The sequence below is a fragment of the Oncorhynchus keta genome, chromosome 2 (genome assembly GCF_023373465.1).
Source record: "Oncorhynchus keta strain PuntledgeMale-10-30-2019 chromosome 2, Oket_V2, whole genome shotgun sequence".
Classification (NCBI taxonomy): Eukaryota; Metazoa; Chordata; class Actinopteri; order Salmoniformes; family Salmonidae; genus Oncorhynchus; species Oncorhynchus keta.
Genome location: NC_068422.1, coordinates 7,930,052 through 7,952,551, shown reverse-complemented (window position 1 = coordinate 7,952,551; position 22,500 = coordinate 7,930,052). Strand labels below are relative to the sequence as shown.

General features: G+C 44.0%; 2 protein-coding genes and 1 non-coding gene across 4 annotated transcripts in view; 1 reads left to right on the top strand and 2 right to left on the bottom strand.

Annotated features, from left to right (window-relative positions):
- Positions 1 to 883: 883 nt before the first annotated feature.
- trnag-ccc (transfer RNA glycine (anticodon CCC)) lies at positions 884 to 954 on the bottom strand. The gene has a single exon. It is a non-coding gene; the product is annotated as a tRNA-Gly (tRNA).
- A 182-nt stretch (positions 955 to 1,136) lies between these two features.
- LOC118374451 (histone-lysine N-methyltransferase PRDM9) lies at positions 1,137 to 8,384 on the top strand. Its single transcript, XM_035760874.2, has 7 exons — positions 1,137 to 1,316; positions 1,671 to 1,775; positions 1,899 to 1,997; positions 2,241 to 2,512; positions 4,998 to 5,065; positions 5,157 to 5,347; positions 5,520 to 8,384. Exons 2-7 carry the CDS (start codon positions 1,682 to 1,684, stop codon positions 7,130 to 7,132), a joined length of 2,337 nt encoding a protein of 778 aa, XP_035616767.1. The 5' UTR covers positions 1,137 to 1,316; positions 1,671 to 1,681; the 3' UTR covers positions 7,133 to 8,384.
- The window catches only part of LOC118374452 (neurabin-2-like), a 70,020-nt gene continuing 55,471 nt past the window's right edge, over positions 7,952 to 22,500 (bottom strand). For both annotated transcript variants that reach the window (XM_052471365.1, XM_052471366.1), the window contains 9 exons: positions 21,067 to 21,199; positions 18,822 to 18,942; positions 16,047 to 16,151; positions 14,264 to 14,387; positions 11,993 to 12,145; positions 11,639 to 11,692; positions 11,271 to 11,500; positions 10,949 to 11,042; positions 7,952 to 10,631 (listed from right to left, as the gene is read on the bottom strand). In XM_052471365.1, the coding sequence (XP_052327325.1) occupies positions 10,581 to 10,631; positions 10,949 to 11,042; positions 11,271 to 11,500; positions 11,639 to 11,692; positions 11,993 to 12,145; positions 14,264 to 14,387; positions 16,047 to 16,151; positions 18,822 to 18,942; positions 21,067 to 21,199 (1,065 nt within the window). In that variant the 3' untranslated portion in view covers positions 7,952 to 10,580. The remainder of the gene's footprint in view (positions 10,632 to 10,948; positions 11,043 to 11,270; positions 11,501 to 11,638; positions 11,693 to 11,992; positions 12,146 to 14,263; positions 14,388 to 16,046; positions 16,152 to 18,821; positions 18,943 to 21,066; positions 21,200 to 22,500) is intronic.

Here is a 22,500-nt window from a genome sequence, read left to right as displayed (position 1 = left end):
TGCATGTTGACAGCCTCAAAGAAGCAGCTGGCCTGGAGGAGAAGGTCCAGGTCCGGATGATCCTCCTGAGAGTTGAAAGAGTAGGTTGATTCTGGAATAGAGGTGTCAACCTCAGGATCATCATTCTCCAGCACTGAAGATAAACTATAATAAACTCTAAAACAACATACGTTTTTAAAATAACAATTCCATAACCTTTTATAGTTTTGCATGGAATATAATTGTACGGTGTGGGGTGGGGTGCTCTAGATGGCACGGTAAAATTAACTTGAAAATGGAGACTGAAGTACTATTACTATTAGCATGGTAAAATCTAACACAGTGGATGCATGCACACATCAAACTGCAAAATTGCTCATTTACATTTCCCTTTGACCTTCAAGCTCTATATATTACGGGGAACATCTGTCTTTTCAAGTTACCAAGGATGTGAAGAGGCTCTGCATTGCAATAGACAAAGAATTCCTAAAAGATAGTTGTATTTGTGGCCAGTGGTGGCTGCGACTGAACAGTCCCAAGTGTCAACCATCTCCATCGCAAATTTGGTGTCAAGTGGTCATATCTTATGGAACACTTGGCTTCTGTCATGACCTGGTATAGGTGACATCTTTCCAAATGTCTCTTGCAGGACTTTTTGAATAGTTTCGAGAATCTCGACACTATGGAACCGCACAGAATGCCATTGAGGATAAAGTTGTTTCCGACTGGCTCCACTGCAACCTGTCTGGAACTTCAGTGTGTCTCTGTTGCTTGGTTGTTTCCATGAGACACAAGCGACAGCTTCAGAGGTAAAATGTTGGCTGCTGAAAAGGAAACGCGAAAACAGAGATTATTCATTTGTTAATCATGCTACAGCAGTTTTGTTTCAAGATAGCAAAAACAGTGCGCCGCCCGGGAATCGAACCCGGGTCGAAAGAATGGGAATCTTCCATGATACCATTACACCAGCGGCGCAGTTAAGTATGAGGAATATATTACCTAATATAAAGAAAGTATAAATCAGTTTAGACATTGTACGCATATTTTAGAATGTATGAATAATACTCTGGTCATTAAAGCATCATCGATAATTAAAAAAAAGTGTATAATAATTGTAAAAAGTCCACATTTAGAATCAATCGTTTGCAAGGTTTTCACTTCCGGTTCATGAAAAGGGCAGCAACCATAATCCGAACATTGTTATAAACTACCCAAGAACTTTTACCACAAAAGTCAAATCAGTTTTCCAAAAGTAACAAACACACTAGTACCTTAACGATAACTAAGATTATTACCAAGAAATTAGATACAGGTTTCAGGTGGATTCATTTGTACAGGTTTGTCCTAACATCATTGTAAACACAATATTATGATAAAAATGCTAGCTAGCAATGTGGAATTAGCATTAACTGGCTAGCTAGAAAATGCTAATTACACATTGCTAGCTAGCATGTTTTTCTGTAGCTAGCTAGCTAACAACATTGTGTATTATGACCTTCAGATATGTTTTGTTTTCGTTTGTAGCTAATGTTCATTGCACAGTTAAATTCATTCGTCAAATTGGTATAGAATCAGGACAAAATGGCTGTTGCCATAGTTTAACACACAGGGTGACGGTTTTGTCCGAATACATGGCTGTTGTGTTGTGCTTGCTGACACTGTCATTTTGCTACCCAACTAACCGACTACAGATCCTGCAGTCATGTCTGAAGAAGTGATCATCGTGGAGTGGGCAGAGACTGGTGCATCAGAAGAGGGATGTCAAGCCCAACTCATTACAGACAACGCCTCTGCAGGTGCGGTACTCTGGCTACAGTAGCCTAATTCAATCAGAGTTTCATATTCTGTTTGACATGTACTCCTATGTCAGGAATGTTTGTCATGTACTCCTGTTTCTCACTGGATCTGTGTTGTCACAGTGTTGCCCGACAGCCTGGTCCAGAATATATTGGTGAACACTGTGGTACAAGGCCAAGAGGAGGATCATGAACTACTAGATGACAACAGCAATGACTTCTGTGAGTGATAACAGATTCTGTGTACTCTGACTATCTTGAATTCAGAGGCTGTCAATGGTTTTTCCATGCATCTTTCAAATCATAGGTGCTTAGATCTACGGTTAGTAAGTGTAAGGCCTTGTTATGTCCAGTTTAGTTTACCACATGATTGTGTCATCTTACTGGAGTGGGAGAGTCTAGCATGAAGGACAGACTTCCTTGGATATCACACTGGTCTATCACTTTGTATTTTTATTTTTTCAGATTGTGAGGAGTGTCATTCCTCCTACAAAGACCAGTGTGATATCCAAGGTAGTCTGTCCTTCATGCTGGACTCTCCCACTCCAGTGGGCTTACCCCAGAGGGCCCTCCTCACCCTACCCCACGGGCTGGTGGTGGGCAGGTCCAGTATCCCTGGGGCAGGCCTGGGGGTTCTAAACCAAGGAGCAATTGTGGCCCCAGGAATGCACTTTGGCCCCTGTGAGGGGGAGGTGACTACCAGGGACAGAGCAGTAACAAGTGACTACTCCTGGGAGGTGAGTACTGATGGATGCTTTTTTCAAATTGTATTTATTTAACCTTTATTTAACCAGGCAAGTCTGTTAAGAACAAATTCTTATTTACAATGGCGGCCCACCAAAAGGCAAAAGGCCTCCTGTGGGGACAAGGGCTGGAATTAAAAATAAAATACAAATATAGGACAAAACACACATCCAGGACAAGAGAGACACCATAACACTACATGAAGGGTTGAGTCGTGCTTAAGAACAACCCTTAGCCGTGTATATAGGCCAAATACCACACCCCCTCTGGCCTTATTGCTTAAGTATATTGAGTGAGTTAACTTCAACTGTGCCTCCAAATCTTTTTGAAAATCGGAGCATATGTGCCTGCAATTCTACCTCACAAACATTGTAATTGCGGCAGCTTCACCCGGGACATCCATCATCTCTCTAGTACAGCACTGTGAACCACAGCAGATTGAAGCTTGTGATTGGTTTAGTAAGGGACCAGAACCAAGGCGATTGGATGCGTTTGTAAAGAAACGCTCCTTATGATTAGAGTGGACTGCAGACTGGACAGCCACGTTTATTCTACTCGCTGAGTCTATAAAAAGTCTATAAACTCAATTGTCAAATGAGCATTACGGCAACTTTAGTGCTGTTTTGTAAACATAAATGTCAAGAAATACATTTGGTTCACACCTGTCCCAGAATGCTCCCTTATGACAGCATGTGATATAATAGGCTGTAGCATACTAGTACTGATTTTAATATAGGGTTGGGTGGTATCCAAGGGATCCTGAGTGGCGCAGCAGTCTAAAGCACTGCAACGCAGTGCTAGAGGCGTCACTACAGACCCGGGTTCAATATTTGTTCTTAACTGACTTGCCTAGTTAAATAAAGGTTAAAAAAATTAAATAAATCCAGATTTTCATATCGTCATACCGTCCTTGTCTCATGCAGGGATTTATGGTATGAGGCCAAAAAAATTGATATTGGGCATCTATTACCAGAATGCTACAGAATGCTACAAAATGTATCACAAGTAACAGCACATTTCCATGGAGGCTGCTAGCTAAATATGCTAAAGAACGAAAATGAAAATAAACGAATTGCAAAGACAGGCAATCCAGCTACTGAATGTCATTTTTGGTGAGTCTGGACATTTTGCAAGCAAAATGTGAACAAGAGACACTGTGCAAATGAACAAAGTTTTGATGCATGCTGGTCTGAAGGAAGAACAGTACTGGCTCTGGAGCAGCATATGTACAAGCTGTGTCTGTGTGTAGTCTAGAGTTGCTAAGGCAACTGGCCTGCCTGCTCTGCTCGGAGAAGATGGAGGAGGAGCAGACCAGCCAAGAACTGAGAGGAGAAGATGGGGGAGGAGCAAACAGGGCGAGAACTTAAGAAAATAAATGCTAGAAAATCAAAGATAACTCATCCAAAGGGCTTTGACTTCTCAAACATGGCAGATAGATAACACAATATGATGTCCCATCACCTTATTAATTCAGCCACTTACTTAGATAACTAGCCATTTAAACTTCGGGGTTGCGTTAATGCACAATTACAGTGCCTTGCGAAAGTATTCGGCCCCCTTGAACTTTGCGACCTTTTGCCACATTTCAGGCTTCAAACATAAAGATATAAAACTGTATTTTTTTGTGAGGAATCAACAACAAGTGGGACACAATCATGAAGTGGAATGACATTTATTGGATATTTCAAACTTTTTTAACAAATCAAAAACTGAAAAATTGGTCGTGAATACTTTCTCAAGGCACTGTATACATTTTTTTACGGAGGACAAAGATTCAATGCATAACAAATATCTTGCTGTGTTTTGTAAACGCAGATGCAAAATACTTCTATTGTAATTTCTCCTCAGCATCAGATTAATTTTGTGCTTAAGTTGCACCTCTCCACTCAGATGAGAGTTCATGACCATGCTCTGACTGATGTATATCTACTTTTCTCCCGTGCTTTTCTCAGTCTAGCCAGCTTACATTTCTCTGATAAAATGCAAGATGAACTTTTAAGAAAAACATTAGAAAATGTAGCTTACATTTTTTTTTCTATGATAAACATTAGAAATATAATGGCCATGCATCGTTTTTGTCCCAAAAAAGAGCTTGCTTTTTAATTGTATGCTCACTTAGTGTGTATGTAGGGAATGCGGTGCCATTTGGGACACAACACTGTACTGTAGTTTGTGTAAAACCAAACCCATGTCATTCTGGAGCATTGTCTCTATGCTCTGTCTATCTGAGCATGGTCAGCTGAAATTATGAGAGGCAGGGTAGCCTAGTGGTTAGAGCGTTGGACAAGGAACTGAAAGGTTCCAAGTTCAAATCCCTGAGCAGATAAGGTGCAAGTTTGTCATTCTGCCCCTGAATAGGCAGGTAACCCACTGTTCCTAGGCTGTCATTGAAAATAAAAATGTGTTCTTAACTGACTTGCCTAGTAAAATAAAAAAAAATGTGTCCATATTCTTTATAAAGCGCTTGTCTATTTTCAGGTTTGGAACAGTAAGGGTGAATCTGAGTACATTGATTCTGCAAGAGACACTCATTCCAACTGGATGAGGTAACTTGTGTTGTAGAGCGTACCTTATTTTACACTGCATCTGTCTGTCTGTTATGGAGTGCTTAGTCCCAGTGCACTCTCTCTCTTTTAGGTATGTTAACTGTGCTCGTAATGTAGAGGAGGGTAATCTCATAGCACTCCAGTACAGGGGGATTGTTTTCTTCCACTGCTGCCGCTCAATCCTCCCAGGAGATGAGCTCCTGTTTTGGCCTGGGGGGCAATTCATCGACAGGTTTCAGGACCCCTCTGACCAAATCTGGCTGCGAAAGATCACCCCTTCAGGTACTTATCATCCCGTCTCTTTTCACAACCTTGCTCTGGCATTAGGCATCTAGAAGGTTCTGTGAGGGTGTATAAGAGATAACAATAATAATAATACATTTCTCCAAAAAGTTGAAGAACGTCACAGGTTTAATAAGACCTAACCTTTTCTTCTTCTTTCTCTCCGTTTTAGAGGTTAATACAGATTTATCGTCTCAGGTTTTCCTCTGCTGTCAGTGCCAGCTTTCTTTCACCACTGAGACCTACATCCAAAGACATAAAGAGCAATTACACCCTCTGGACCTATCACCTGCATCTGCACTGAGTGAGCTTGAAAATCACCTTTCTAAAAGTAACATGAACTCAGACCCTATGTCGTCCTCTGTCCGTAAGTTGAGCTACCGGTGCCCTCAGCGTCCTAAGAGCTTTAAGAAGAAGGGCCACGTCCAGAGAACCATGCGAGCTGTCCACTCCAACGTCAGACCCTACTGCTGCCCCCTGTGCAGGAAGTGTTTCGCTCAGGGGTACGACCTGGCAAGTCACCAGCTACAAGTTCACGGAAGGAAGAAAAAGACTGGAGTGGTAGAGGTCAGAGGTAAGGAGGTCAGAGGTGAGAGTTCGCTCCCGCCTCCTGACAGCGCCTGGGAACCCGAGCCTCCGTCCAATGATCAACCTACAGAGACCCAGACAGGGAGAGCTTCCTCACAGAGACTGAGGAATCTCAGGGTAAAGTCCACCAGGAACTCTAAAGCCAAAACTAAGGCAAACACAACAAAACAAGGAGAAACCAGTACCAAGAAGAGGTTCCATTCAGATCCCAATCCAGATGCTCTGGACATGGAGGAGGAGAGGATAGAGGCTGTAGGAGAGGCACAGTACAGCTGCAGTGATTGTCAGAGAACCTTCGGCAACCCAGAGTCCCTTAAAGCCCATCAGTGCATCCGGGTCGTGGTGGGGCCCCCGCTGTACTCTTGTTCTACATGCAGGGTTACCTTCAAACGGTACACCACCCTGAAGAAGCACAAGGTCAACAAGCACCCGAAGGAAAATATGCTTTATTGCTGCACCCACTGTGGAAGGTTCTTCAGTCAGGCTGCCGGTCTACAGCACCACCTGGATGCAGAAGTATGTAAGGACATACAGCTGAGCTCTAAAGCTGTTCCTTGCTCCTACTGCCAGTTCTCCTTCACCGAGGAGAGGTACCTCCGAAAGCACGTTAAGAGACACCACCCTGATGAGCATGTCTCTCGGGCCACAGGCCTGGGCTCAGGGCTAATTCAGTCGGAGCAGAAGGCAGGAGAAGTCCACCTGTGCTTGCAGTGTGGACAGAGCTACGAGCACGTTCAAAGCTTCAAAGCTCACCGGTGTTTCCAGTCAGACGCAGCCAAACTGCACTTGTGCAATGACTGTGGGAAAAGTTTCTCTTGTTTCTACAGCCTTAAGCAGCATCAGCGGATTCACACGGGAGAGAAGCCATACCGCTGCTCTTACTGTGAGAAGTGTTTTAGCCACTCTGGACATCTGAATGTGCACGTGAGGATACACACAGGGGAGAAATCTTTCCTGTGTACTGAGTGTGGAGAGAGTTTCCGTCAGTCTGGGGATCTGAAGCGCCATGAGAGAAAACACACTGGGGTGAAACCATGTACCTGCCCTGAATGTGGGAAAAGCTTCAGTCGACCTCAGAGTCTGAAAGCTCACCTGATGCTGCACAACGGAGAGAGACAGTACAAGTGTGATCAGTGTGGGAAAAGCTTTTCACGAAATTATCACCTGACGAGACACCATGAAAAGACACACTCATAATTTGGTTGTATCACACATACACTATTGACTATTGTTTCTTTGAAAGCACTTGGTTAAGTTGATCCATACCCATTGCAACATTCACGGCTGAGAATACCAGTACATTCTACAACAATTCATGTAAAATAATGTGATTTTTGTTCATACTTTGGTTTTCTAAGAAAATAATGGGTTAAAGGCACTACAAGTCCTTATACCATGGCAACCCAAGTTATGGGTATTGATCATGTGCCGGCCTCAATTAGCTATGTTTAGACTGTTGTGGTCCATTTTTGATGTGTTCTAGTGTACTATAAAATAGATGGCTCTCCCATTCTTAATACCTCGCCCAGTCATATTCAAGGTTGGATCTACCTTTCTAGGGGTTCTGATAATTCTAGCCTTGAGATGCATTTTTGATAGCATATCTACAGTATTTCACTTTTTCATGTGTATAGTATTGTTTACTAGGTGTGTCCAATGAATTCTGTAACCACTCCCTCTTCAAATCAGGGCTGATTGGAAAAAGCTGTTCAAAAGAGGACATTGTATTGTCATATCTTTGTACTCCCTGACGAAGGCCACGCAGCCAAAAGGCGTCAGTTTTGAAACTGTTTCCATTGAACATGTCATACAAAAAGGCTTTTTAATGAATTATATGAGGAGTGCCTTGGTCTTACTTTCTTTTTGATGACCAATGTGTTTATTATTCATAATATGCCATTTCCAATTTAGAGTAGAATATATCTCTATTGTCCCTGGAGTATAGTTCAGCTTGTGATCTGAAGATGAGGGAAATGTCAAATGGAAGAAGTTATTAAAAAATAACTCACTTCAGTATCACAGTTCACCATTTATTGCACAAAACAATGCAAAGCATGTGCCCTGTCCAAGCCTAAAATCTGATGAAAACACTCATGAGATACAGTATGTGTTCATTTGATAACATTATCTAACACTGTCTTCATAAAATCCCCCAGGTCTAACCTCTCTGAAATTCATTCCTCCTTTAAATAAATAAAGGTAAAATTAAAAAATAATCAACACTTGTTTCTTTGCATTGCTTTTCTCCAATACCTCACATATGTTTACGGGGAGGAATGTTTCATCACCTTCAAAGTCCATGGTTGTGTTCACGATGGACAAGTTCAGTTATGCCTAGTCCCTCTGTTTCAGTCCATCAGTCACCAATTCTTGTGTCTGCCATTCAGTCGGTGTTGATCACATCTTTGATAACATTCACAATAAAATTTAAAAAATGCTAAGATTCCAATCATGTCATGTCCCTTTGTGGTACAGCACATATGGAGGATTCTCTCCTTTATAAGGAGTTATGGAAGTTGAGTTAGTTAAATAAGGTGTTATTACTGAAGGTTTAGTATACTCTTACTGAATCCCATCAGTAGCCATTACTGGGTAGCGGAGTTGACTAACAATACACATACTGTATGGCTGTGGCAGCAGTTGACTGCTTGAAGTGTCAAAACTCCTGCAAAAGTTGGATTCCTGATGTAATTGTAGGAGATGGCCCATCTCTTCTTGCCCCTTTCACTCCAGTGAAGCACCAAACGTTCAATCAAGCTACACTACCACTCAAAACATTTGGGGTGACTTAGAAATGTCCTTGTTTTTGAAAGAAAAGCTAAAAATGTTGACCATTAAAATAACATCAAATTGATCAGAAATACAGTGTAGACATTGTTAATGTTGTAGCTGGAAACGGCTGATGTTTTTATGGAATATTTACATCAGCGTACAGAGGTCCATTATCAGCAACCATCACTCCTGTGTTCCAATGGCACATTGTGTTTGCTAGGCAGAGTTGCAAAGAAAAAGCCATATCTCAGACTGGCCAATAAAAATAAAAGATTAAGATGGGCAAAAGAACACAGACACTGGACAGAGGAACTCTGCCTAGGCCAGCATCCCGGAGTCGCCTCTTCACTGTTGACGTTGAGACTGGTGTTTTGTGGGTACTATTTAATGAAGCTGCCAGTTGAGGACTTGTGAGGCGTCTGTTTCTCAAACTTGACACTAATGTACTTGTCCTCTTGCTCAGTTGTGCACCGGGGCCCCCCACTCCTCTTTCTATTCTGGTTAGAGACCGTTAGTGCTGTTCTGTGAAGGGAGTAGTAATCAGTGTTGTACGAGATATTCCGTTTCTTGGCAATTTCTCGCATTAATAGCCTTCATTTCTCAGAACAAGAATAGACTGACGAGTTTCAGAAGAAAGTTCTTTGTTTCTGGCCATTTTGTGCCTCTAATCGAACCCACAAATGCTGATGCTCCAGATACTCAACTAGTCTAAAGAAGGCAAGTTATATTGCTTCTAGTGGTCCTTCTGTAGCTCAGTTGGTAGAGCATGGCGCTTGTAATGCCAGGGTAGTGGGTTCGATTCCCGGGACCACCCATATGTAGAATGTATGCACACATGACTGTAAGTCGCTTTGGATAAAAGTGTCTGCTAAATGGCATATATTTATTTATATTTATTTAATCAGAACAACCGTTTTCAGCTGTGCTAACATAATTGCAAAAGCGTTTTCTAATGATCAATTAGCCTTTTAAAATGATAAACCTGTATTAGCGAACACATTGTGCCATTGGAACACAGGAGTGATGGTTGCTGATAATGGGCCTCTGTACCCATATGCAGATATTCCATAAAAGAATCTGCCATTTCCAGCTACAATAGTCATTTACAGCATTAACAATGTCTACACTGTATTTCTGATCAATTTGATGTTATTTCAATGGACAAAAAATGTGCTTTTCTTTCAAAAACAAGGACATTTTTAAGTGACCCCAAACTTTTGAACGGTAGTGTATATCTTCTCCAGTGTGGACATTTGACTAGTTACACATCTTCCTCAGTCACAGAAGCACAAACTGTTGACTCCATTATGTCGTACTGTATATGTTAAATGTTATACATATATTAATAAAAATACAACGCAAACTTTTGTTTTATAAACCACATACAGTATTACAGCTGTACAATGACAACCCAGAAAATGAAACGGCACTTACAAAATAGGCAAATAAAATAAAATAAATGTAGAAATCAAAAGCCCGGTCTTCTAATTCACCCAAAAACACAATTTGTGATCAAATTGTAAAATACTGAACATTAGGAATGAAAAATTAGGAACAGCAACAATTAGAGCTCCATGGACGTTCTTGTCAGTATTTTGGAATATTAAGAAAATGGTTGATTAAACTGTTTGTCAAACCAGTAGTTATTGGCAATATTACCAGCTGGGAAATCTAAAAACAAAACAGGATTGAAAGAGTTGTTACATAAAGAGACTACATAGAGAAATACAAGGCCTGAGGGTACCTGTATTCCACCGCAAACCAGGCTAAAGTTTGAGACAAGAAATACCCTGGGTCCACTGCAAGTACAATAACACAGTCCTCTATTCAATTCTGGCAATCCTTGAAGAGACTCTCTTAGAAAACAAGGCTTTTATAAAGGTTCAGATTTCAGTTCCTCAACCCTGCATTCCAAATCTGCTACCTGCAAACAAACACAGAAAGTTATGGTTACATTTGTGTATTATAGATGATGTACTACTAGAAACTTTCAATTGTTACCATAATACATTCAATCAAGTTTCTCAATCACAAAGTTGTCTGCAACTGCCAACGTTCTGTGTAATCATCTTCCTGATGGCTGCACACGATGACATTTATAATATGATAATATACGCCATTTAACAAACAGTTTTATCCAAACTGACTTACAGTCATGCGTGCATTTATTTATCATGTTGGTGACCGCAGCGGGAATCAAACCCAGGAACCACACATCCAACCATCAGTCTCCACTATTACCTGTTCATGGAGCTGTCCTGACTCCTCCCTCAGTGATGCCTCAGCCCCGTCCTGAAGACAGCGCTGAGTCTCCTTCTTCAGGTACTCAATCTCCCTGGAGAAGAGCCATCACAGAGACACCAATCTAAAACCACTTGTATTTCCACTGTAATGAATGAGCTCTGAGAAAAGCCTTGGGGCTGAAACATTGGAAACATTGCCACAGACTGAACAAGTTCTTTCTTTTCTATGAATCACTGTAATTAACATAATTGTATATTGACCTGTTATGTACATCCTTACTACACTCTCAATTCTTTGTGTGTGTGTGTCCCGGCCTTACTTCTGCTGGTACTCCTTGATGAGGCGCTTGGCCTTGCTGTACTTGCGCTCCAGAGCCTGGTACTGGGCCTGGGTCTCCTTCAGGTGCTCGTCCACAGCCTGACACAGACTCTGGGCCTCCATCCAGTAACCCTCCAGCTTCTCCATGCGCTCCTTGTTCTCCTGCAGGGTCTGCTCCAGCTGGGTCTTGTCCACACGCCAGCGCTGCTTGTCCTGCTTTGCATGGTTCAGCTGGGAGTGTGGAGAAGCACACACATGCACATGTACACAGACAGGCAGGGGATGAAAACTGTAAAGTCCACTGTATATCAACCTGCCATATTTGCAATGAAACATAAGGACATAATAAGAATGACATAATATAACAACCTTTCTTTTCAGCTGTTGGATCTCTGCCTGTGTTACAGCATGCTTTATGTGAAGCTGAGGAGAGAGAGAGAGAGAGAGAGAGAGAGAGAGAGAGAGAGAGAGAGAGAGAGAGAGAGAGAGAGAGAGAGAGAGAGAGAGAGAGAGAGAGAGAGAGAGAGAGAGAGAGAGAGAGAGAGAGAGAGAGAGAGAGAGAGAGAGAGAGAGAGAGAGAGAGAGAGAGAGAGAGAGAGAGAGAGAGAGAGAGAGAGAGAGAGAGAGAGAGAGAGAGAGAGAGAGAGAGAGAGAGAGTGAGTAGTGCGCTACATAAGGAATAGAGTGACGCAGGCCTTTGTCTTTAACTTTGTCTTCTCTCACTTCCTGGTACTTATGGGCCAGCTTCTCAGGGTCGGTCTCCAGTGGAGAGATGTCCTCGTTCTCAGCCAGGTCAAACACCTCGATGGCAGAGGGATGTGTGGGGCTGACCTCCTCCTCATCATCCTCCTCCTCGTCAGTACCGTATTCACCACCCTGGGGGAAGAACGGACAGGTGAGCCTGAAGTCTCGATTGGGTCTGGGGTTTTCCACAATGCCTCCAGGTCTTAACTGAGACGGCCAAAGTGTCTGTATATTTGAAAAGGTTCAATATAGTTCCATCTGTCCATCCATCCCACAGCATTTTTATAATTGCCTGTGACTGCTGCCTCTACAAGAGCTTCATGGTTGTTTCTCTATTGGTACGGAGACTGGCCACTAGATGGCATATAACACCAGTGAAGCAGGTCCCTAGATAGGGGGTGAGAACACACCAGAACTAAACCTCAGCCATTATGCTATCATTCTGCATGTCATTGTAATAAGATGGAGAATATAAGAATGTCCTGCATCCTCATAGGATTTTGATTGCATAAAGGTCATCCTCGTTGTGGTAGGTGATGACATTTACATTTGAGTCATTTAGCAGACACTCTTATCCAGAGAAACGTACAGTTAGTGATTCACCTTAAGATAGCTAGGTGAGACATCAACACATCCCAAGCATATCAAGTACATTTTCCCTCAACAAAGTATTCATCAGCAAAGTCAGAGCTAGTAGGAGAAGACAACTGCCTTTTTGAAGGGGAAGTGGGCATCTGGGGAGTTGTGAAAGTTATTTAAGATACTCTTCAATAAGGTAAGGTGCTAGGACAGAGAACAGCTTGACTTTAGGGGGAACCTGTTATTGGGGTACCAGGACAGAGAACAGCTTGACTTTAGGGGGAACCTGGTTCCACCATTGGGGTACCAGGACAGAGAACAGCTTGACTTTAGGGGGAAGCTGGTTCCACAATTGTGGTACCAGGACAGAGAACAGCTTGACTTTAGGGGGAACCTGGTTCCACAATTGGGGTACCAGGACAGAGAACAGCTTGACTTTAGGGAGAAGCTGGTTCCACAATTGGGGTACCAGGACAGAGAACAGCTTGACTTTAGGGGGAACCTGGTTCCACCATTGGGGTACCAGGACAGAGAACAGCTTGACTTTAGGGGGAACCTGGTTCCACAATTAGGGTACCAGGACAGAGAACAGCTTGACTTTAGGGGGAACCTGGTTCCACAATTGGGGTACCAGGACAGAGAACAGCTTGACTTTAGGGAGAAGCTAGTTCCACAATTGGGGTACCAGGTAGGGGAACAGCTTGACTTTAGGGGGAACCTGGTTCCACAATTGGGGTACCAGGACAGAGAAAAGCTTGACTTTAGGGGGAACCTGGTTCCACAATTAGGGTACCAGGACAGAGAACAGCTTGACTTTAGGGGGAACCTGGTTCCACAATTGGGGTACCAGGACAGAGAACAGCTTGACTTTAGGGAGAAGCTAGTTCCACAATTGGGGTACCAGGACAGAGAACAGCTTGACTTTATGGGGAACCTGGTTCCACCATTGGGGTACCAGGACAGAGAACAGCTTGGACTGTGCTGATGACCTGAATCAATTGTGGGTTGGAAGTCCTATAAAATGTCTACCCCAACAACCCAGAGAGAAAGTGGCCAGAACATCATAAACATATTAAAAAAGGAGTCCTAGGGGGACATCATTTAATAGATTTTATTTGGCCTCGGCTCTCTGAACTGACCTGTTGGCGTGCATCACAAAGGGCACCCTATTGTCTATATAGTGTACTACTTTTGACTAGTCCATAGGAAGAATAGTATATTTCTGGAAGCAGACTTGTGTTTGCAGGCTACACTGAACAGTAACAGCGTACCTATGGACACACACCCATTCATTTCACTCAATACAGGCACCGGCTTTGGGTCCATTCTGACAAAGATGCGATTGGCACACATATCTTAATCCTAAAGCTGAGGGGAAAAGAGAACACACAAAGGCAACGATTGACCTAAAAAGCTTCATAGTCATTTGAAAAATTCAAATAGTGATCAGGCTTCTATTTCTGTCTCTAAACTGGCTGTGTTCAGGCTCGTGTTATTTTGGCCACACAGTAGAAAAACCTTTTTCAACATAAAGAAAACATCTGTTTTCTTGTTGGACTAGTCTTTCTGTCCATCTGTACTGTACCTCTTGGTTGCCCGTTCACTGGCTAATTTGGTTGTAAACCTACCTATGCTGGATGTAGACTGATTGTAGACTGGTTGGAGACTTACCTCTTGGTCCTCCATGTAGCGTTGTTCCATCACCTCTCTCTGCCAGCGCTCCTGTTCCAGGGTCTGTTGGATCAGCTGGGCAACCTCACTTTGTTCGCCCGGCTTCTCTCGACCAATCAGAAACCTGCATAACATTACACAGCTTTTGAAAATGTCTTCCTATGTGGACTGCAATAAGAGGAACCTCTATGATATGGTTGAAATAATTATAAATAATTATATAGCCCGTTTCAACATTTAGGTTATTTTGACTCAACATATGTTCTGTTTATCAGTGTAATACCCTCCTCGGCTATGTAAAAAGAATCTGAGCAGTGCAGTTCAGAATGAGTACCCAGAGTCAGTCAGTTATCAAGACCACCATAACAGACTTACAGACTTACAATTTCCCTCTGCTAACTATCATGTAATTAAATGCTAAACAACATAGTTCCCATCCTCAGCCATCCATCCATTCCTCTGGCTGACATTTTTATGAATAGGACTGACCGCCTGACCGCCTGACCACCTGCCTCAGCCCTTCCTTCCACGTCTACCCTGTTCTATAATTCATGAGCAATCTCTGAAGAGGACTCTGATTTTCGACAAGTCACACAACAAACAATTACACACGCACACAGGAACACACACGCACACAGAAACACACACGCACACAGAAACACACACGCACACAGAAACACACACGCACACAGAAACACACACGCACACAGAAACACACACGCACACAGAAACACACACACACACAGGAACACACACACAGGAACACACACACAGGAACACACACACAGGAACACACACACACACACACACACACACACACACACACACAATTACCCCCATAGCTCCACTGACTACTAGTTCCTGAATAATGAATGAATGAGCCTATAGGACGACAAAGGATTGTTGGGGATTGGGGAACTCTGGTGCCCCATTCAGTCAGCCACAAATAGACCCCTCTGGCATTTCGGAATGATAATTGTGTTGATGCCTGCTGTGAGGTTGATGGTGATGTTTTTATGCTCTACTATGGTCCAAATGTAGAGTTTCAGCTTTGTCTGTGGTTCTGTTGCTATATCTATGAAGGGAAGTGTTGGCTCTTCATCATACTATCATCATGGCCCTATTTGGCTAATGATGAACACTCTGCGCAACCTGATCTATGCAGTATGTATGTGGGAGAATGTGATAACTGACTGACTATGGGTACTAGACTATGGGTACTAGATCGGTTGCTAGATCGAATGCCCGAGCTGACAAGGTAAAAATATGTTATTCTGTCCCTGAACAAGGCTGTTAACCCACTGTTAACCCACTGTTTACTGCCGTCATTGTAAATAAAAATGTGTTCTTAACTGACTTGCCTATTTAAATAAAGGTTAAAAAAAATGTTATTCTGAACTGCAGATTCTTACATAGCTGAAAAACATCTCTCTCAGAGCATATAATGAGTCATTTTGACAGTCTCTCTAGAGTCTAAAGCTGCTGCAAACTAAGAAGAACATGTCTCCAGAAAACCTTACTGGTGTCTGACATCACGTTGCACAACACAAAGAAGAGATCAGACTTGATGGGCCCAACTTCATACAGAGCCAAGCAATTTAACCTGCCTGTCTGTATTCAAGTGTTTGGGAGTGACGTCCATCAAAGCAACTCTATTCTTTCTCAGTAGCTCATTGTTTTAAAATTGCTTTAAAAAGGTGCAGTAGTTGGGCCCTGGTCAAAAGTAGTGCACTATAAAGGGAATAGGGTCATTTGGGATGAATCCCCAAAACCGTATCCTCACTTGACGGTGCCTGTGGTGTTCCTGAGGACGGAGGCAGCGAAGGTCTGTGTAACCCCCACCAGACTGGTCCCATCCACCTCCACTATCAGGTCATTCACCTGGATCCTGGGTGGAGAAACACAAAGCAGCACAACAGCCTCAGTCAGGACTTGTATCACATGCTTACTTTTTCAGCCATCTTTCATTCAACTTTTATTATATACAGGTTTGTCTCATTGAGATAGAAATCTATCTTGCAAGCGAGACATGCTCACACAAGGAACCATATCAAATCAGCTCGCTAGACCAAGATGTGAATACTACTACTCGATACACTAGTATGGCTCATCTCACATGCTTGATTGCTTCTTACATTATTAAATCATCATTAATCATTCAATTCAAGGACTAGCATTTTGCACAATTACAAATTGGTTTAGACATGACAATTCTGCTGGCTGAGAAAATAGATAAATATTATGGCCCCCATTTCCCTGGAAGAAGTGGTATTCATTTATCTCTTAAATCAGGGTTTACCAATCTTTCCTACATTGGCTCACCTGATTCAATTAGTCAAGTGGGTGGGAGGGGGACTGATAAGCAACCTCAGTTGCTGGGCGGGATGGGAAGGGGTGGGGGGGTATGCTTTCTTCGGGTCAGGGAGGTGGGGTAGGGTAGATGAAGATGCGGGAGGAGGGGGGCTTGGCGGTGTGGGAAGGGCTGGGAAACATGGTTTCCAGTGGGTAGGGAGGATGCAGGCGTGTGGATGGGGACTGAGGGTGTTGAAGAAATGGGTTGGGGAGGGGGACTGGGGGGGGTTGAGGGAATGGGTTGGGGAGGGGGACTGAGGGGGTTGAGGGAATGGGTTGGGGAGGGGGACTGAGGGTGTTGAAGAAATGGGTTGGGGAGGGGGACTGAGGGGGTTGAGGGAATGGGACTGAGGGGGTTGAGGGAATGGGTTGGGGAGGGGGACTGAGGGGGTTGAGGGAATGGGTTGGGGAGGGGTACTGAGGGGGTTGAGGGAATGGGTTGGGGAGGGGGACTGAGGGGGTTGAGGGAATGGGTTGGGGAGGGGGACTGAGGGGGTTGAGGGAATGGGTTGGGGAGGGGGACTGAGGGTGTTGAGGGAATGGGTTGGGGAGGGGGACTGAGGGCGTTGAGGGAATGGGTTGGGGAGGGGGACTGAGGGGGTTGAGGGAATGGGTTGGGGAGGGGGACTGAGGGAATGGGTTGGGGAGGGGGACTGAGGGTGTTGAAGAAATGGGTTGGGGAGGGGGACTGAGGGGGTTGAGGGAATGGGTTGGGGAGGGGGACTGAGGGGGTTGAGGGAATGGGTTGGGGAGGGGGACTGAGGGGGTTGAGGGAATGGGTTGGGGAGGGGGACTGAGGGGGTTGAGGGAATGGGTTGGGGAGGGGGACTGAGGGGGTTGAGGGAATGGGTTGGGGAGGGGGACTGAGGGTGTTGAGGGAATGGGTTGGGGAGGGGGACTGAGGGTGTTGAGGGAATGGGTTGGGGAGGGGGACTGAGGGAATGGGTTGGGGAGGGGGACTGAGGGTGTTGAAGAAATGGGTTGGGGAGGGGGACTGAGGGGTTGAGGGAATGGGACTGAGGGGGTTGAGGGAATGGGTTGGGGAGGGGGACTGAGGGGGTTGAGGGAATGGGTTGGGGAGGGGGACTGAGGGGGTTGAGGGAATAGGTTGGGGAGGGGGACTGAGGGGGTTGAGGGAATGGGTTGGGGAGGGGGACTGAGGGGGTTGAGGGAATGGGTTGGGGAGGGGGACTGAGGGTGTTGAGGGAATGGGTTGGGGAGGGGGACTGAGGGAATGGGTTGGGGAGGGGGACTGAGGGTGTTGAGGGAATGGGTTGGGGAAGGGGACTGAGGGTGTTGAGGGAATGGGTTGGAGAGGGGGACTGAGGGGGTTGAGGGAATGGGTTGGGGAGGGGGACTGAGGGGTTGAGGGAATGGGTGGGGGAGGGGGACTGAGGGTGTTGAGGGAATGGGTGGGGGAGGGGGACTGAGGGAATGGGTTGGGGAGGGGGACTGAGGGTGTTGAGGGAATGGGTTGGGGAGGGGGACTGAGGGTGTTGAGGGAATGGGGCGGTGAGGGGACTGAGGGGTTGAGGGAATGGGTTGGGGAGGGGGACTGAGGGGGTTGAGGGAATGGGTTGGGGAGGGGGACTGAGGGGTTGAGGGAATGGGTTGGGGAGGGGGACTGAGGGTGTTGAAGAAATGGGTTGGGGAGGGGGACTGAGGGGGTTGAAGAAATGGGTTTGGGAGGGGAACTGAGGGGGTTGAGGGAATGGGTTGGGGAGGGGGACTGAGGGGGTTGAAGAAATGTGTTGGGGAGGGGGACTGAGGGTGTTGAAGAAATGGGTTGGGGAGGGGGACTGAGGGGGTTGAGGGAATGGGTTGGGGAGGGGGACTGAGGGGGTTGAGGGAATGGGTTGGGGAGGGGTTGAGGGAATGGGTTGGGGAGGGGAAGACACTATTTTCTTTATCTGTGTATGCATTATTTTTGTGTGTTTTTTGTTTTTGTGGCAGCCCACAGGTACAAGAAATACAGTTTGTGAAAATATGAAATGCAAATATGATAATTGAATATATGAATATCACTGAATTAAAATGACTTTGAATGTTAAACATGAACCTGTAACACCCTTCTGAATAAATGACGAACTAAATTAAAAGTTGGTCACAAAAAAAGATGATTAAATCATGCAGAACTTGTTCAGGTTAATCTGCCAGGAGTATAGAAGAACAAACCGTAGATGGAGGCCACCATTTTGTGACATACCTGCCGTCCCTGTGCGCTGCTCCTTTATCGGTGACCGTCTTGACAAAGATGCCCAGTTTCTCCAGACCCATGTCTGCCCCCGCCCCCATCCCAATGATACTGATACCAAGCCCATCACCATCTGAAGACACAGTGGATATAGGAGAAATACTGTGAGAAGAAAATACAATCATAGTTATCTCAATCCATGATGAAAATGAAATGCTGTTTTGTTTCATAATAGCTTTTCAAATCAATGTTTTCCTGTGACAGTCATTTTACCCTATGTTAACATCCTGTCAATGTGAAGATGGAGTGATTGAGAATTCCCCACTTGGGAGGAGGGATAATTGGAGGGAAGATGGAGTGATTGAGAATTCCCCACTTGGAAGGAGGGATAACTGGAGGGAAGATGGAGTGATTGAGAATTCTCCACTTGGAAGGAGGGATAATTGGAGGGAAGATGGAGTGATTGAGAATTCTCCACTTGGAAGGAGGGATAATTGGAGGGAAGATGGAGTGATTGAGAATTCCCCACTTGGAAGGAGGGATAACTGGAGGGCAAATGGAGAAATGATGGATGCGTGCTAATGGGAAATGATTGTATGATTTGTATCTCCATTCTTTTGAGACACTCTTCTTTAGAGTACTGTGAAATATAAGTATGGTGAAGAGGAGTTTACTTAAATGGGCAATCTGGGAATGATCTTTGTTGTTCGAATCCCAGATTGCCACATTAAGGTTATGGGGATAACTGAATCCCAGATTGCCACATTAAGGTTATGGGGATAACTGAATCCCAGATTGCCACATTAAGGTTATGGGGATAACTGAATCCCAGATTGCCACATTAAGGTTATGGGGATAACTGAATCCCAGATTGCCACATTAAGGTTATGGGGATAACTGAATCCCAGATTGCCACATTAAGGTTATGGGGATTACTGAATCCCAGATTGCCACATTAAGGTTATGTGGATAACTGAATCCCAGATTGCCACATTAAGGTTATGGGGATAACTGAATCCCAGATTGCCACATTAAGGTTATGGGGATAACTGAATCCCAGATTGCCACATTAAGGTTATGTGGATAACTGAATCCCAGATTGCCACATTAAGGTTATGGGGATTACTGAATCCCAGATTGCCACATTAACCTGTTAAGTCGACCCTCTACTTTTTCGAACATTCTGTTAAAAATCGCGCAACAAATCTGCGCCCTGCTACTCAGGCCAGGAATATAGTATATGCATATGATTAGTATGTGTGGATAGAAAACACTCAGATGTTTATAAAACTGGTTAAATCACGGCTGTGACTATAACAGAACGTGCGTTTCATCGAAAAGTGCAGGAATATCTGATCACTGAAAATGGAAATAAATATCCATCCGCGACTTCAAGGATTTGTTCAAAGTGAATCGAATTAAGTGAGGCCGAGGTTGCAGTGCCTACAGCTTCCACATGTTGTCTAGAGTCTTGTCATTTGATTCGCAATTGATTCTTGGTCTAACCGAATCAAGGGAATCGATTCCCTCCGGTCTCCGACCGGATGTTTTGGTCGAGCTCTCTCCAAGACATTTTTTCAAAACAGACACCTATAGAATTGACATCGCCTCCTGATGAATTTTATCGCTTATTAACGTGTACTAATACCTAAAGTTGCATTACAAAAGTATTTCGAAGTGTTTTGTGAAAGTTTATCGTCGACTTTTTGAATTTTAAAAAATTACGTTACATTATGAAACGCTATTTTTTTCTGTTTATCACACAGTCTTCATAGATCGATATCTAGGCTATATATGGACCGATTTAATAAAAAAAGACCCAATAGTGATTATGGGACATCTAGGAGTGCCAACAAAGAAGATGGTCAAAGGTAATGAATGTTTTATATTTTATTTGTGCGGTTTGTGCAGCGACGACTATGCTAATTATTTTGTTTACGTCCCCTGCGGGTCTTTTGGGGTGTTACATGCTATCAGAAAATAGCTTCTCATGCTTTCGCCGAAAAGCATTTTAAAAATCTGACTTGTTGCCTGGATTCATAACCAGTGTAGCTTTAATTCAATACACTGCATGTGTATTTTAATGAACGTTTGAGTTTTAACTAATACTATTAGCATTTAGCGTAGCGCATTTGCATTTCCAGAGCTCTAGATGGGACGCCTGCGTGCCAGGTAGGACCAAGAGGTTAAGTTTATGGGGATAACTGAATCCCAGATGTCACATTAAGGTTATGGGGGTAATTTGGCTTAGGTGTACCTTTCTCCAGCGCAACTGGGAACAGATCGAGCCTCTCCACCCTCTTCTCCAGCTCGTACTCGGCAGATGCAGCCATGGGGTCCACGTCCTCGTTCCGACGGTCATAGTCCTCGTTGGGGTAGGTGGCAAACACCTGAGAGATGGACCGGTCACAATGAAGTTTATTACAAAACAGTTTATTCAGACTGATTTTACTTAGGCTAGGTGTCTGATTGATTGACTGATTGATTGACTGATTGAGAAGTAGTTGCATGTTTATAATTCAGGATGTTTCTGTCCATGTGGGAAGAAGGCCTTAGATCCAATATGTTCAGATGGGTAGGTGGAGTTGGGACAGAGGTGACAACATAGCGTTGTCTTTAGTGCATTACAGTGACACGTCATTCATTTCTAATAAAGAATACAAACCATTTCCATCACCAAATTTGCCTCAGTCAGAGCTTGCTTTAACTACGGAAGTGCTACTATATTTCAGTAACAGGCCTCAAATCAACCCCCGTATAAAACAAAGCACCTCTCATAGAATAGATAGTGTCCCATTTCAGAGCAGAGATTCCCACATTGGCCCAGCTCCAACAGCACAGGTCCATCCCAAATGACACACTATTCCCTACATAGTACACTGCTTTTGACCAGAGCCCTATGGGTGGTACACTTTATAGGGAATGCGGTGCTATTTGGGACGTGGACCATGACAGTTTACATAAGCACCTTCAGCATGCTAATGCAGGCCTGGCCACTGCAGCTGCTACACACACACAAGGAGAGATGGAGCTGCCAACATGGCTTAACTGTAAAAGCCTCCTCCCTCTTCCTCCATATTAAACTGTCTTTATGTTAATATCCCTCTTCCTCCATGTTAAACTGTCTTTACGTTAATATCCCTCTTCCTCCATGTTAAACTGTCTTTACGTTAATGTCCCTCTTCCTCCATGTTAAACTGTCTTTACGTTAATATCCCTCTTCCTCCATGTTAAACGGTCTTTACGTTAATATCCCTCTTCCTCCATGTTAAACTGTCTTTACGTTAATATCCCTCTTGCTCCATATTAAACTGTCTTTACGTTAATATCCCTCTTCCTCCATGTTAAACTGTCTTTACGTTAATATCCCTCTTCCTCCATATTAAACTGTCTTTACGTTAGTATCCCTCTTCCTCCATGTTAAACTGTCTTTACGTTAATATCCCTCTTCCTCCATGTTAAACCCTCTTTACGTTAATATCCCTCTTCCTCCATATTAAACTGTCTTTATGTTAATATCCCTCTTCCTCCATGTTAAACTGTCTTTACGTTAATATCCCTCTTCCTCCATGTTAAACCCTCTTTACGTTAATATCCCTCTTCCTCCATGTTAAACTGTCTTTACGTTAATATCCCTCTTCCTCCATGTTAAACCCTCTTTACGATAATATCCCTCTTCCTCCATATTAAA

Coding starts and splice junctions, on each gene's coding strand:
- LOC118374451 (XM_035760874.2), top strand. CDS start 1,682: ATGTCTGAAGAAGTGATCATCGTGGAGTGGGCAGAGACTGGTGCATCA. Junction 1,998..2,240: donor TGACAACAGCAATGACTTCT/GTGAGTGATAAC, acceptor TTATTTTTTCAG/ATTGTGAGGAGTGTCATTCC. Junction 5,348..5,519: donor GCGAAAGATCACCCCTTCAG/GTACTTATCATC, acceptor TCTCCGTTTTAG/AGGTTAATACAGATTTATCG.